The sequence below is a fragment of the Bombina bombina genome, chromosome 1 (assembly GCF_027579735.1).
Source record: "Bombina bombina isolate aBomBom1 chromosome 1, aBomBom1.pri, whole genome shotgun sequence".
Taxonomy (NCBI): domain Eukaryota; kingdom Metazoa; phylum Chordata; class Amphibia; order Anura; family Bombinatoridae; genus Bombina; species Bombina bombina.
The window spans coordinates 1,016,009,053-1,016,025,495 of NC_069499.1; the positions used below are offsets into that span (position 1 = coordinate 1,016,009,053).

General features: G+C 41.4%; 1 protein-coding gene across 4 annotated transcripts in view; it reads left to right on the plus strand.

Moving 5' to 3' along the window:
- ARHGAP40 (Rho GTPase activating protein 40) overlaps positions 1-16,443 on the plus strand; it is a 403,388-nt gene that overhangs the window by 303,068 nt on the left and 83,877 nt on the right. For all 4 annotated transcript variants that reach the window (XM_053715527.1, XM_053715605.1, XM_053715649.1 and 1 more), the window contains one exon: positions 9,761-9,984. In XM_053715527.1, the coding sequence (XP_053571502.1) occupies positions 9,761-9,984 (224 nt within the window). The remainder of the gene's footprint in view (positions 1-9,760; positions 9,985-16,443) is intronic.

Sequence of the window (16,443 nt, forward strand, 5' to 3'; positions counted from 1 at the left end):
AGGGATGAACGAGAAGTTCCTTGGCGATGAAGGAAGTATCTCAGATTCTGGAGTGGGCAGAGGCCCACAGCTGTTCGCTGTCAGCAATCCACATTCCGGATGTGGACAACTGGGAGGCGGATTTTCTCAGCAGGCAATCCTTCCATCCAGGGGAATGGTCTCTCCATCCCGAGGTGTTTGTACAGATATGCAACAAGTGGGGGACGCCAGAAATAGATCTCATGGCATCCCATCTCAATACCAAGCTACCCAGGTACGGGTCTAACCCTACTATCAAGTAACTAGGCGATATTTAGATAAGGTTGTTTGTATCTTTAATTATCTTTCAAACTTGTATTCAGGACTTACACTAATTAACACCAGGTGTGGTATGCTTTTAGAAAGGTATAATTGGATTCAGAGTATCCTCCCCCACCATCTGTGAGTACGGGGAAACCCAAAACGCATCCTGAGTCTGGGGATGTGTCGAGCATTTTTTAACTCATTTGAATGTTGTACTTGCCCTCATTGATACCTTTTTTATCTCTCAAATAAAGGATGTTTTTGAGTTGAGCCGTACTAGCACTTTGCTTTTTTGTGAACAATTCAAATCTCATCCGCCAAGGGGCAGATTCCTTCTCTCAAATCTGTCTACCAGACCAGAGAAGAGGGATGCCTTTCTAGGGTGCGTTTGGGATCTATCCTCCTTAGGAGTTGTTGTCCCGGTGCCTATCGAAGAAAGAAAAGTTTATTCAAACCTTTTCGTGGTCCCAAAGAAGGAGGGAACTTTCCGCTCAATTCTGTACCTAAAGTGCTTAAACAAATTTCTCAGTGTCTCTTCCTTCAAGATAGAGATGTTAAGGTCCATCCTTCCTTTAATTCAGGAATGCCAGTTTATGAACACTATAGATCTGTAAGACGCTTACTTCCATGTTCCAATCCACAGGGAACACATTCAGTTCCTGAGGTTTGCATTCCTGGACCAGCACTTCCAGTTCATTGCCCTTCCGTTTGGCCTAGCTACTGCTCCAAGAATCTTTACGAAGGTTCTGGGGGCTCTTCTAGTCATTGCCAGAACTCATGGCATTGCAGTAGCCCCATACTTGGACGATATTCTGGTGCAAGCACCATCTTTTCATCTTGCGGAAGAATTCTTAGAGTCCCTTCTCAGTCTTCTTCGATCACATGGATGGAAGATAAACTTGGAAAAGAGTTCTCTTATCCCAAGTACCAGGGTAGAATTCCTGGGTATTATAATAGACTCCATATCCATGAGGATATTTCTAACAGACCAGAGACGTTGCAAGCTAACTTCGGCATGTCTTGCTCTCCGGACCTCCTTGACTCCGTCTGTGGCTCAGTGTATGGAGGTGATTGGTTTCATGCTGTCCTGCATGGACATCACTCCTTTTGCCAGGTTTCGTCTCAGACCTTTACAACTGTGCATGCTGAGACAGTGAAACGGCGATCATTCAGATCTGTCTTAACAGATTGTATTAGACAGCCAGTCGAGAGAATCGCTCTCTTGGTGGCTCTGTCCAGATCATCTGTCCTGTGGGACATGCTTCTTAAGACCATCCTGGGAGATTGTGACTACGGATGCAAGCCTATCTGGATGGGGAGCTGTTTGGGGTGCCAGGAAGGCACAGGGGTTGTGGACTCAGGAGGAGTCCTCACTCCTGATCAATATTTTGGAACTACAAGCAATTTTCAAGGCCTTGAAGGCTTGGCCACTTCTGGGTTCATCCCAGTTTATCAGATTCCAATCAGACAATATAGCCTCGGTGGCTTACATCAACCATCAGGGATGAACGAGAAGTTCCTTGGCGATGAAGGAAGTATCTCAGATTCTGGAGTGGGCAGAGGCCCACAGCTGTTCGCTGTCAGCAATCCACATTCCGGATGTGGACAACTGGGAGGCGGATTTTCTCAGCAGGCAATCCTTCCATCCAGGGGAATGGTCTCTCCATCCCGAGGTGTTTGTAGAGATATGCAACAAGTGGGGGACGCCAGAAATAGATCTCATGGCATCCCATCTCAATACCAAGCTACCCAGGTACGGGTCGAGGGATCCCCAAGAGGATCTAATAGTTGCACTAGCCGTGCCCGTTAATGGTTCAAACTCATATATTTTTTCCTCCATTACCGCTTCTTCCTTGAGTGGTGGCACACATCAAGCAGGAGTGGTTATCAGTAATCCTGATTGCTCTGTTGTGGCTGCGAAGGACGTGGTTCGCGGATCTGCTCATCTCCTCTATGGAAGTTACCTTGTCGCAGAGACCTGCTGATACAAGGTCAATTTGTTCATCAAACTCTAGATTCTCTGAGGCTGACTGCGTGGAGATTGAACGCTTAGTCTTAGCCAAGAGAGGTTTCTCTGAGAGTGTCATTGATACTCTTATTCAAGCTCTTAAACCAGTTACTCTGCGTATCTACCGCAAGGTGTGGAGGACCTACTTATTCTTGTGCGAAGAGCGTGGTTTTTCCTGGCACAGAGTAAAGGTTGCCAGAATCTTATCTTTTCTCCAGGATGGGCTGGAGAAGGGCGTTTCTGCTAGTTCCCTGATGGTTTTATTGCACAAAAGACTGGCTGAGCTTCCAGACCTGCAGTCCTTTTGTTAAAGGGACACTGAACCCACATTTTTTCTTTTGTGATTCAGATAGAGCATGACATTTTAAGCAAGTTTCTAATTTACTCCTATTATCAAATGTTCTTCATTCTCTTGGTATCTTTATTTGAAATGCAGGAATGTAAGTTTAGATGCCGGCCCATTTTTGGTGAACAACCTGGGTTGTCCTTGCTGATTGGTGAATAAATTCATGCACCAATAAAAAAATTGCTGTCCAGAGTCCTGAACCAAAAAAAAAAAGCTTAGATGCCTTCATTTTCAAATAAAGATAGCAAGAGAACAAAGAAAAAAAAATATAATAGGAGTAAATTAGAAAGTTGCTTAAAATTGCATGCTCTATCTGAATCACAAAAGGAAAAAATTTGGGATCAGTGTCCCTTTAAGGCTCTGATTAGGATCAGACCTGTGTTTAGATCTGAGGCTCCTCCTTGGAGCCTAAATCTGGTTCTTCGGGTTTTGCAACAGGTTTCGTTTGAACCTCTGCATTAAATTGTTATCTTGGAAGGTTCTCTTTCCATTGGCTATTGCCTCTGTGCGCAGAGTTTCTGAGATTTCTGCTTTGCAATGTGAGTCCCCTTATCTGATTTTTCATGCAGATAAGGCAGTTTTACATACTAAATTAGGTTTTCTTCCTACGGTTGTGTCAGATCACAACGTCATTCAGGAGATTGTGGTTCCTTCCTTGTGTCCTAATCCTTTTTCATCGAAGGAACGCTTACTTCACAATTTGGATGTGGTTCGCGCCTTGAAGTTCTATCTTCAGGCTACTAAGGAGTTTAGATAATCTTCTTCTTTGTTTGTTGTCTATTCGGGAAAGCATAAGGGACAGAAGGCTACTTACGAGACAGCGGGACATTGTCGTCCTGAGAGGATTACGGCTCATTCCACTAGAGCAGTGGCTTCCTCTTGGGCCTTTAAGAACGAGGCCTCTATGGATCAGATTTGTAAAGCTACCTGGTCCTCTTTACATACTTTTTCAAAATTTTACAAGTTTGATGATTTTGCCTCGGCTGAAGCAGGTTTTGGGAGAAAGGTTCTTCAAGCGGTAGTGCCTTCTGTTTAGGTCTGCCTGTCTTGTTCTCCCTCCCTATTCATTCCGTGTCCTCTAGCATGGGTATTGGTTCCCACTATTAATTGGAATGACGTGTGGACTCTCCATATCTTAGGAAAGAAAACAAAATTTATGCTTACCTGATAAATTTCTTTCTTTCCGGATATGGAGAGTCCACGACTCCACCCTTAATTAAGACAGTTATTTTTGACTAGACCTCAGGCACCTCTACACCTTTGTGTTATTCCTTTTTCCATTTCCCATCGGTCGAATGACTGTGGATTATGGGTAGGGGAGTGACACTTAACAGCTTTGCTGTGGTGCTCTTTGCCTTCTCCTGCTGGCCAGGAGTGATATTCCCACTAGTAATTGAATGACGTTGTGGAATCTCCTTATCCGGAAAGAAAGAAATTTATTAGGTAAGCGTCAATTTTTGTTCTAAAATGTATGCTAAATTAGCAGGGAATGTATACTGCAGTATTCACTGTACATGTTTGTGCTGGGTCCATGCCACAGCTCTATTGATGGGGCAATCTACCAAAAGCAAAGGAAAATCTGTTTTCCAAGAACTTTTAGACATAGCAAAGAAAAAAAAATTGTGTATTATTTTTCATTGTAATACAAATGATTAGACCAGTAATGGGTATCCAGTATAATTCAAACTGCTGCATATGCTGTCCCTGAGACCTCAAAAAAAGGTACACAGTAAATGTCTTGTAATTACAAGATTTCACTGAAGACTTGCAAAAAAAAAATATATGCTAGGTGAGTGTGATAGTGTTTTGAATACATTAAAGTGAATGTAAATTTTGATGCTAAAGTGCCCGTTTTTTAAAAATTTGATTAAAAACAGGGGCACTTTAAGTCATCAAAATTTACATTTCACTCCTGTTGTGAAAAATACTTACCTTTTAATCTTGACAGCAGCTCCAGCTTCCTCCACCCGTCGCAAAGCCTCTTCCTGGGTCTAAAATGAGGAATCCGGCTTCCTCCAATCACGGCGTTGAATCAGACACTGATTCCCCTTGGGGGGGAAGCCGTGATTGGAGGATGACCTATCCATCATTTCTGATATCAGAAATGGCTTGAGACGACCGGAGGAAGCTGGAGCTGCTGTCAAGTTTAAAAGGTAAGTAATTCTTCACAACGAGTGAAATGTAAATTTTGATGAATTAAAGTGCCCCTGTTTTTAATCAAATTTTTAAAAAACGGGCACTTTAGCATCAAAATTTACATTCACTTAAACATCCTGTTTACTGTAATTGTTTTTAGTACCCCAATTCCACTCACCATTTGAAGGAACTAATCCAACGTGTTACTGGAGTAAACTGAGATAGCCATGGCCGTTATGTTGGCAAAATATCAATTGTTTTGCAGTTTGTAATCTTTTCATCTCTGCTGAAGCAACTTAGGAACAAATATGTGGCAGGGATAGGCTTGTGAAGCCTGCAATGCACAAGGTAAAGGGATAAAACACTCATAACTGAAATGCACAGTAATGTTTTTCAATTTCAAATATAAGCATTTTTGTAATAAACTTCCATTAGCAAAAATGCTTCTAGTAAACGTTATTACTGTTTCAGCAACATACGCACATATGCTACGTGTGACTAGAGGATTAGGATTCAAACACCATGCATGTTCAAAGTGCTGGTGGTGGTGTGCATTGCATCAGTATAGACTTTGGCCTCTATTTATCAAAGTCTGGCGGACCTGATCTGACAGTGCGGATCAGGTCCGCCAGACCTCGCTGAATACGGAGAGCAATACGCTCACCGTATTCAGCATTGCACCAGCAGCTCACAAGAGCTGCTGGTGCAACGCCGCCCCCTGCAGAATCGCGGCCAATCGGCCGGCAGCAGGGGGGTGTCAATCAACCCGATCGTACTCGATCGGGTTGAATTGCGCCGATGTCTGTCCGCCTGCTCAGAGCAGGCGGACAGGTTATGGAGCAGCGGTCTTTAGACTCGCCAGAAACACGGGCCATCAAGCGCTTTTCAGAGCTTGATAAATAGGCCCCTTTGTGTTATGCAAGTCAAATGCTTCTATTTAACATTTAAAAGCAGCCATGCAAAGTTCAGTTTTTACCTTTCTACAATTTTCTGGAAATTACAGGACAAGTGGGAAAAATAGATAGTGAAATTATATTGCAAAGTTCTTTTACTATGCATAATTAATTATTTTCTATTACAAACTCAGTGTTTACGGTCTTTTTAACTCATATATTAGAGCAGCAGCAAGTGTTTCCATTGTGTGTGTGTAGTATTCTAATCCCTTATTCTAACACTAGACACCAGATCCCATGTTTACAATCCTGTTACAGCTCTAATCAGTTCATTATGAAATCTTGTAATCGTTTAGTGTCGCGTGTTTATTCAGATCACCTACAGGATGCCCTTGTCAGTATTTTTATACTGGTGTCTAAGACTAGATATATTACAAATAAGTGCTTAGCTCTCACAGATTCTGCATCGTGCAGTGTTTGCATATCAAATACTAGTTGTCATTTTCCTTGTATTCTCTACTTTTGCATGTTAAATGTAGCTAATCTATGTAAAGATCTCTTGGGCCCCCATGTTTTGCAAACTGAGTGTTTGGCTTTAAGGAATTTCATGAAGTGTTTGTCTTGCACACTGGGCTGAACTGGTTTCTGGCACCCATATACAGAATTACCCAGAAGCATTTTCTCCTCACATGTGACCGGTGGTGTATCGTGTCTGCATCTCAGCTAAAGATGGATGTGCAGCCTCTGGTTTATACTTCTTGGCAAATACTGGACATAACAACATGCAGGTGTCACTGCTCCTGGGCCATGTTTCTAATGCATAGGGGCATAATAGGCCTTAAATTGTATCTGTGACTAAGGGGACTTTACAAACGGGACATTCAAGTGTTTAGTATTTTTGTATAGATTTGCTGAAATACTGGGCTGTCCAGTTGAATGCTGAATACCCGGCAACCCTAGGTGCACAGCACACTTTAAAGAAAATAAGTGGCACCACATTTATGCCTTTGAGACAGGGGCTTATTTTGGCCTAGGGCAGCAGAATATTGGGGGGGGGGGGGTTCTGAGGTATAGTTCTATGACATAATGCTCCCCTATCCTATGCTCCCCCATGTTTTATATATTCATTTTATTGCAATTCAGTGTTTGTGTATTGAGTGGCTTCTCTATTCATCCCTGGCCTCCTGTGAGAAATATATTGGGTAAATATGAGCTAAGATTGTTGGGGGTAGCAGATTCCATAGTGCTTAGTGCAGTGCTATTATTAAATACACCATAGCTTGAAGTGATGCAGTTCTAATAAGATCTCATGAAGAACTAGTGCAACCATCCAGTTATTACAGTATGTTTGTAAACTCTACACAAGATCACAGTCCAGTTGTAAACTTAACATATAATGCTAACAATAAACTCCACAGGCTTTACAGAAGACTATTGTTAAGTTTACAGCTAGAATATAATACTATTTTTTTAAAAGATGGAAAGAGACATTAAAACAAATAAAATCTTTCATGCAAGCTAACCAAATAAGAGAATATTGATATAATGTTTTTTTTTATAGCATATACTCTTCATTGTCACATATAATGTAGGTTAAAATTAAGTTTTATAAACAACAGTTTTTTGGAGAAAAATTATATTTGCAGTTTATTTTTTCTATTGCAGAGTTCATATAATGCCCTAGGTGGCGATGTCCTCAATGCTATCTTATTGTCACTGCAAATCACTGCCTTTTCTCTTGTTACGTTTTTGGTATAGACAGGTTACCAGAAGTATCCGTCTTCTAAAGACTATTAGCTTTTTTTTCTGTTCTTTTGACTATTTTATCACTTTAAGCAGAAGATTCAGACATTTGCTTTGTTGCATAGGAATATGGTCAAACTGATGCTTTGTTATCTGATAACAGGGTGGGCCAGCACCTCTATCATCATGTGTCCGGCCATGTGTTGTGCTGATTCAGCATTAGAATAACCAGATATAGGGAAGGAATGACAGTATCAGTCTACCTCTCCACCTCCCTGTGTCACATTCTCCCTTTTATTTCATTTCATCATTCTTTCCTTGCTTATTGTTCTCATCTAACTAATTTTCTTATTAAGTTGCCATTTCTAACCTTTCTCTGATTTATAGTTTCCCCTCCAAGATGTCTGTCTTATCTGGAGGCAGGCATTAAAGGGACGTTCCAGCCAAAACTGAAATGCACATCAGTTTGTTTCAGTTTTAAATAGAATCATTTTGCAATATACGTGCATTAGAAAAAATGCTTCTAATAGAAGCTATCACTTTTTTCCAGTAAGCGCTTTGACCATGCACGTGAAGCATATCTAGGTATGCTCTATGCACCAATGTTTTAAACAGTGTGTTTATCTAGATAGCCAATTAGTATCTCACACAATGACGAGTTTATCTGCTCGTTCTCTTAGCAGACACACTGGTTAAAACGCTGGTGCATAAAGCAAAAAGCATACATAGAAATACTTAATATGCACGTACACAGTAAAAGCTCTCACTGAAAACATTTTTGCAATACACTTATAATTGAGATGTGCAGATGTGCATCTCAGTATTGGCTAAAATATCTCTTTAAGACAATAACATCACTTAGAGTGCAATTACATAGCCAGCAATAACATGTGCAATACACAATATATAAAAAGTTAGTCCACATGCGGATTGCAGGTAAATAGTAGGTACTCTTAAATACTGAGTGTACAGCACAGAATTCCTCATATATAGATAGATATATATATTTCTAAGCTGTTGAACTGCCTCTTACCTCAGTGCATTTTGACAGGTTTTCGCAGTTAGACACTGTTAGTTTATGTGTGCCATTTAGATAACATTGAGTCAGCACAGATTGGCTAAAATGCATGTCTGTCAAAAGAGATAAGGGGACAGGCTGCAGAGGCTTAGAAACAAGGTAATTACAGAGTTAAAAACTGTATTAAAATAGCAGTGTTGGTTATGCAAAACTGGGAAATGGGTAATATGTTTTAAACAATTTTTAAATAACAATTCTGGAGTAGACTGTCCCTTTAAGACTAGTAATTCTACATAAGGAATAGTTATAGTCAGTAATCTCACATATATGAAATAGGAATATACCCTGTAATCTAAATGAAGTAAGATATATAGCCAGTAATCAGTATTTGCTTTAGTTAGTGATAATAAACATAGATCGTTTAGATATTTGTCCTGTACATTATGAATAAATGTGTTTGTATTACAAATTTTAATTTTGATTAAAAAAAACAAACACCACCAGTACTGGGGATCCAAGCACAAAGCAGCTGTTAAAATCCCCTGTGGAAAGACTGTTCATTGGGGTGCAGCTGAAATTGCCCCCAAACTAGCATAATGCGATAGCTCTTTCTACATTTCAAACAGTCTTCCATTTTCAGCCTCAGGAACAGCTTGTCGTTCTGTGCTCATTGGTGCATAGAGACTGCTTCTGCCTAGAAGACTTGCTGAATTCAGTATTACAAATGCCAGCTACTGTCTGTCTTCACAGGAAATAGCTCATCGGAAATTTTAAAGCCTATGCATTGCTTTCAACAATTAAGTACCGTAGATTTGGATAACCAACAAATGTATAGTAAAAAAGACAATGCAGTAGAACTTACTTTGAATTTCAAATGAGCAGCAGATGTTTTTTTCTCTCAATTTGAAAATTTCTTCCATAACCCCTCCCTGTATTATGTGACCGCTCTCAGACAATCACAGTAGCGGGTGCCTCAGAAAGTGTGCATATAAAAAGAGTGCACAATTTGATAATGGAAGTAAATTGGGAAGTTGTTTACGTCATATTCTATCTAAATCATGTAAGTTTTAATTTTGCCTTTAGTATCTCTTTAACACCGACCTTCACATCCAGTTTCAGATCAGATGTTTTTATGTAACTGCATAAGTAATATATGGTACAGGGATGCAGTCCTGCAGTGATCTGAAATTTGCTATTACAGAATATTACAAGCTGGCCTGTCCTTAAAGGGCTTTAATTTGTGGGTTCTACCATGAAGATTAGGGGAAATGCAGCACCTCCTGCTTTCTGTAGAATAACCTGTGTTAAATTACATAATCTTTGTGTTTTTCCAGAGGGTGAGGCAGAGGCAGAATGGCTTCAGGACACTGGTCTCTCCCCTCTTATTGGTGACCAGAGCCCTGCTGAGGACAACGTTTTCCTGCTATCTACTCTGACCCACACTCAGGCTGCAGCTGTACAGCGCCGTGTTGACAGCTACTCCCGCTCCCTAAGAAAACGAGGCAAGCAGACGACGCGTGATGTTAGAGATATATTCACAAAAGCCAGCAGCATTACCGTAAGTACCTATTACAGATGTACAACTGTTGTTGCATGTCATTCGGGAAACCTCCAACTAGAGTACTGTTTGTAGGTCTCTAGCCAAGAAATCACAAAGGAGAAATATATATATATATATATATATATATATATAAATCACACACACATATATACAGTGCAGGTATGTGTGTATGTATATATATATATATATATATATATATATGTGTGTGTGTATATATATATATATATATATATATATATATAGGGTGACCAGATTGCCTCTTTAAAAAGGGACGCATATGAAAAATGCATATGTCAGGGCTGTTTAAAGAAATGTTTTGTTTGTATAAGAACCCTGACATATATATATGTGTGTAATGTGTGTGTGTGTGTATATATATATATATATATATATATATATATATATATATATATATATATATATATATATATATTTCTCTTGTAAAGGTGTATCCAGTCCACGGGTTCATCCATTACTTGTCGGATATGCTCCTTCCCAACAGGAAGCTGCAAGAGGACACCCACAGCAGAGCTGTCTATATAGCTCCTCCCCTAACTGCCACCCCCAGTCATTCTCTTGCAGCTCTCGACAAGAAAGGAAGTATCAAGAGAGATGTGGTGACTTAGTGTATTTTTTACCTTCAATCATAAGTTTGTTATTTTTAAACGGTACCGGCGTTGTACTGTTTTTACTCTCAGGCAGAAATTGGAAGAAGAATTCTGCCTGGAGGTTTTCATGATCTTAGCAGTTTGTAAGTAAGGTCCATTGCTGTTCTCACACATAACTGAAGAGTATGGAAAGAAAACTTCAGTTGGGGGAACGGTCTGCAGATTGCCTGCTTTGAGGTATGTTCAGTATATTTTTTTCTAGAGAGATGATAAGGTCTAGAAAATGCTGACAGTGCCTGGTATATTTAAGGTAAGCCTGATACAGTGATTTAACAACAACTGGGATCATGCTTGCAAATAAGGGTAATATTCATGTTAATACTTATATTACTTAGTGTAAAAACATTTGCATGATTTATAAAAATAAAAACGTTTTTTCTCTGAGGGTGATAAATCTTTATTTGGGGCCTAGTTTTCCACATGGCTTGTTAGATTACTCCTAGGAGTACTTTTTTAAGGCCCTCTGACTTTGAGTGCATGGTAGGAAGGGGCCTATTTTCAAGCTCTAAATGTGCAGTTGATTTTCAGTCTGAGACATCCAGCTTCCCTGAAGGAGTCATCTGGCTTATAGGACCTCTATAGAGGGTTTTGTTCCTGCAAAAATCGTTTTTAAGGGCAGGTAGGAGCCACAGCACAGCTGCGGCAGTGTGTTTGACTGTTTGTTAGCAGTTTTAATGTTTTTCTAATTTGTTTTTGGGCCTGAGGGGTTAATCATCCATTTGCAAGTGGGTGCAATGCTGCTTTAGTCCCTTATACACACTGTAAACATTTCATAGAGTTTACTACTTTTTATCACTGTTTTGGAGTTTGTGGTAGTTTTTTTCTCTTAAAGGCACAGTACCGTTTTTATATTCTTGCTTTTTTCACATTTATTAAAGTGTTTTCCAAGCTTGCTGGTCTCATTACTAGTCTGTTAAACATGTCTGACATAGAGGAAACTCCTTGTTCATTATGTTTAGAAGCCATTGTGGAACTCCCTCTTAGAATGTGTACCTGTGTACCAAATGCACTGACCTTTCTGTAAGTTATAAAGATCATATTATGGCTTTTAAAGATTTATCACCTGAGGTTTCTGAGACTGACAAAAGGGAGGTTATGCCATCTAGCTATCCCCACGTGTCAGAACCAATAACTCCCGCTCAAGGGACGCCAAGTACATCTAGCGCGTCCAATGCGTTTACCTTACAAGACATGGCGGCAGTTATGAATCATACCCTCACAGAGGTATTGTCCAAACTGCCAGGGTTAAAAGGAAAGCGAGACAGCTCTGGGGCTAGAACAAATACAGAGCTCTCTGACGCTTTAGTAGCTATGTCTGATATACCCTCACAATGTGCAGAAGTTGAAGCAGGAGAGCTTCTATCTGTGGGTGACTTCTCTGATTCAGGGAAGGTGTTACTTCTCTGATTCAGGGAAGGCGTTACTTCAGTCTGACTCTGAAATGACAGCATTTAAATTTAAGCTTGAACACCTCCGCGTGTTGCTCAGGGAGGTTTTAGCGACTCTGGATGACTGTGACACCATTGTAGTCCCAGAGAAATTGTGTAAAATGGACAAATACTTTGCAGTGCCTGTTTACACTGACATTTTTCCAATCCCTAAGAGGTTTTCAGAAATTATTACTAAGGAATGGGATAGATCGGGTGTTCCGTTCTCTCCCCCTCCTGCTTTTAAAAAGATGTTTCCTATAGCTGCCGCTACACGGGACTCGTGGCAGACGGTCCCTAAGGTGGAGGGAGCAGTCTCTACCCTAGCTAAGCGTACAACTATTCCTGTCGAGGACAGTTGTGCTTTCCTAGATCCTATGGATAAAAAATTAGAGGGTTTCCTTAAGAAAATCTTTATACAACAAGGTTTTATTCTCCAGCCTCTTGCATGCATTGCCCCAGTCACTGCTGCAGCGGCTTTCTGGTTCGAGTCTCTGGAGGAGGCTCTACAGGTAGAAACCCCGTTGGATGATATCCGTGACAGGCTTAAAGCTCTTAAGTTAGCCAATTCATTTATTTCGGACGCCGTTTTTCATTTAACCAAGCTAACGGCTAAAAATTCAAGTTTTGCCATTCAGGCGCGTAGGGCGCTATGACTTAAATCCTGGTCAGCTGATGTCACTTCAAAGTCTAAACTTCTCAATATCCCCTTCAAAGGGCAGACCCTATTTGGGCCTGGACTGAAGGAGATCATTTTTTATATTACTGGAGGAAAAGGCCACGCCCTTCCCCAGGATAGGTCCAACAAGTTAAGGACCAAACAGACTTATTTTCGTTCCTTTCGAAACTTCAAGAGTGGCACAGCTTCATCTTCCTCTTCTACAAAACAAGAGGGAAATTTTGCCCAGTCCAAGCCAGTCTGGAGACCTAACCAGGCTTGGAACAAGGGGAAACAGGCCAAAAAGCCTGCTGCTGCCTCTAAGACAGCATGAAGGAGTAGCCCCCGATCCGGGACCGGATCTAGTGGGGGGCAGACTTTCTCTCTTCGCCCAGGCTTGGGCAAGAGATGTCCAGGATCCCTGGGCTCTGGAGATTGTTTCCCAGGGATATCTTCTGGATTTCAAAGCTTCATCTTTAAAGGGGAGATTTTATTTCTCACAATTATCTGCAAACCAGATAAAGAGAGAGGCATTCTTACATTGCATTCCAGACCTACTAGTTATGGAAGTGATCCACTCAGTTCCAAAGGAGGAACAGGGGCAGGGCTTCTATTCAAATCTGTTTATAGTTCCCAAGAAAGAGGGAACTTTCAGACCAATCTTGGATCTCAAGATCCTAAACAAATTTCTCAGGGTCCCATCCTTCAAGATGGAGACTATTCGAACCATCCTACCTATGATCCAGGAGGGTCAATATATGACTACCGTGGATTTACAGGATGCTTATCTACACATTCCGATACACAGGGATCATCATCAGTTTCTCAGGTTCACCTTCCTAGACAGGCATTACCAGTTTGTGGCTCTTCCCTTCGGGTTAACCATGGCACCAAGAATCTTTACGAAGGTTCTAGGGTCCCTTCTGGCGGTTCTAAGGCCGCGGGGTATAGCAGTGGCCCCTTACCTAGACGACATCCTGATACAGGCGTCGACTTTTCAAATCGCCAGGTCCCATACGGACATTGTTCTGGCATTCCTGAGGTCTCACGGGTGAAAAGTGAACGAAGGAAAGAGTTCTCTCTCCCCTCTCACAAGAGTTTCCTTCATAGGAACTCTGATAGACTCAGTAGAAATGAAGATTTATCTGACAGAGGTCAGGTTGTCAAAACTTCTAACTTCCTGCCGTGCTCTTTATTCCACTTCCCATCCGTCAGTGGCTCAGTGTATGGAGGTAATCGGATTAATGGTAGCGGCAATGGACATAGTTCCGTTTGCCCGCCTACATCTCAGACCACTGCAACTTTGCATGCTCAATCAGTGGAATGGGGATTACACATATTTGTCCCCTCTACTAAATCTGGATCAAGAGACCAGGGATTCTCTTCTCTGGTGGCTATCTTGGGACAGATGCCAGCCTTCTGGGCTGGGGTGCAGTCTGGAACTCCCTGAAGGCTCAGGGTTCGTGGACTCTGGAGGAGGCCCTCCTTCCGATAAACATTCTGGAACTAAGAGCGATATTCAATGCTCTTCAGGCTTGGCCTCAGCTAGCTGCGGTCAGGTTCATCAGATTTCAGTCGGACAACATCACGACTGTAGCCTATATCAACCATCAGGGGGGAACAAGGAGCCCCCTGGCAATGTTGGAGGTTTCAAAGATAATTCTATGGGCAGAGGTTTACTCTTGCCATCTCTCAGCTATCCATATCCCAGGAGTAGAGAACTGGGAGGCGGATTTTCTAAGTCGGCAGACTTTTCATCCGGGGGAGTGGGAGCTCCATCCGGAGGTATTTGCCCAGTTGATTCAACTATGGGGCAAACCAGAACTGGATCTCATGGCGTCTCCTCAGAACGCCAAGCTTCCTTGTTACGGGTCCAGGTCCAGGGATCCCAAGGCAGTGCTGATAGATGCTCTAGCAGCGCCCTGGTCCTTCAGCCTGGCTTATGTGTTTCCACCGTTTCCTCTGCTCCCTCGTCTGATTGCCAAGATCAAGCAGGAGAGAGCTTTGGTGTTCTTGATAGCCCCTGCGTGGCCACGCAGGACTTGGTATGCAGATCTGGTGGACATGTCATCTTTTCCACCATGGACTCTGCCGCTAAGGCAGGACCTTCTACTTCAAGGTCCCTTCAAACATCCAAATCTAATTTCTCTACGTCTGACTGCTTGGAGATTGAACGCTTGATTCTATCAAAGCGTGGTTTTTCCGAATTGGTCATTGATACCTTAATTCAGGCTGTCACCAGGAAGATCTATCATAAGATATGGTTTAAATATCTTCACTGGTGTGAATCCAAGGGTTACTCATGGAGTAAGGTCAGGATTCCTAGGATATTATCTTTTCTCCAAGAAGGATTGGAGAAGGGATTGTCAGCTAATTCCTTAAAGGGACAGATTTCTGCTCAGTCTATTCTTTTGCACAAACGTCTGGCTGAGGTTCCAGACGTTCAGGCATTTTGTCAGGCTTTAGTTAGAATCAAGCCTGTGTTTAAACCTGTTGCTCCGCCATGGAGTTTAAATTTAGTTCTTAAAGTTCTTCAAGGGGTTCCGTTTGAACCTTTGCATTCCATAGATATTAAGCTTTTATCTTGGAAAGTTCTGTTTTTAGTAGCTATCTCCTCGGCTCGAAGAGTTTCGGAGTTATCTGCTTTACAATGTGATTCCCCTTATCTGATTTTCCATGCAGATAAGGTAGTGTTACGTACCAAACCTGGGTTTCTTCCTAAGATGGTATCTAATAAGAATATCAATCAGGAGATTGTTGTTCCTTCACTATGTCCTAATCCTTCTTCATAGAAAGAACGTCTATTACACAATCTTGATGTGGTTCGTGCTTTAAAGTTTTATTTACAAGCTACGAAGGATTTTCGTCAAACATCTGCTTTGTTTGTTGTCTACTCTGGACAGAGGAGAGGCCAAAAGGCTTCGGCAACTTCTCTTTCTTTTTGGCTAAGAAGTATAATACGCTTAGCTTATGAGACTGCTGGCCAGCAGCCTCCTGAAAGAATTACAGCTCATTCTACTAGAGCAGTTGCTTCCTCATGGGCTTTTAAACATGAGGCCTCTGTTGAACAGATTTGTAAGGCGGCGACTTGGTCTTCGCTTCATACCTTTTCGAAATTCTATAAATTTGATACTTTTGCTTCTTCGGAGGCTATTTTTGGGAGAAAGGTCTTACAGGCAGTGGTTCCTTCCATTTAAGTTCCTGCCTTGTCCCTCCCTTCATCCGTGTCCTAAAGCTTTGGTATTGGTATCCCACAAGTAATGGATGAACCAGTGGACTGGATACACCTTTACAAGAGAAAACAAAATGTATGCTTACCTGATAAATTTATTTCTCTTGTGGTGTATCCAGTCCACGGCCCGCCCTGTCATTTTAAGGCAGGTGTTTTTTATTTTTAATCTACAGTCACCACTGCACCCTATAGTTTCTCCTTTTTTTCTTGCTTGTCTTCGGTCGAAGACTGGGGTTCGCAGTTAGGGGAGGAGCTATATAGACAGCTCTGCTGTGGGTGTCCTCTTGCAGCTTCCTGTTGGGAAGGAGAATATCCCACAAGTAATGGATGAACCCGTAGACTGGATACACCACAAGAGAAATAAATTTATTAGGTAAGCATAAATTTTGTTTTATATGTGGTATGTGTGTGTATATATATGTATATGTATATATATATATATATATATATATATATATATGTGTGTGTGTG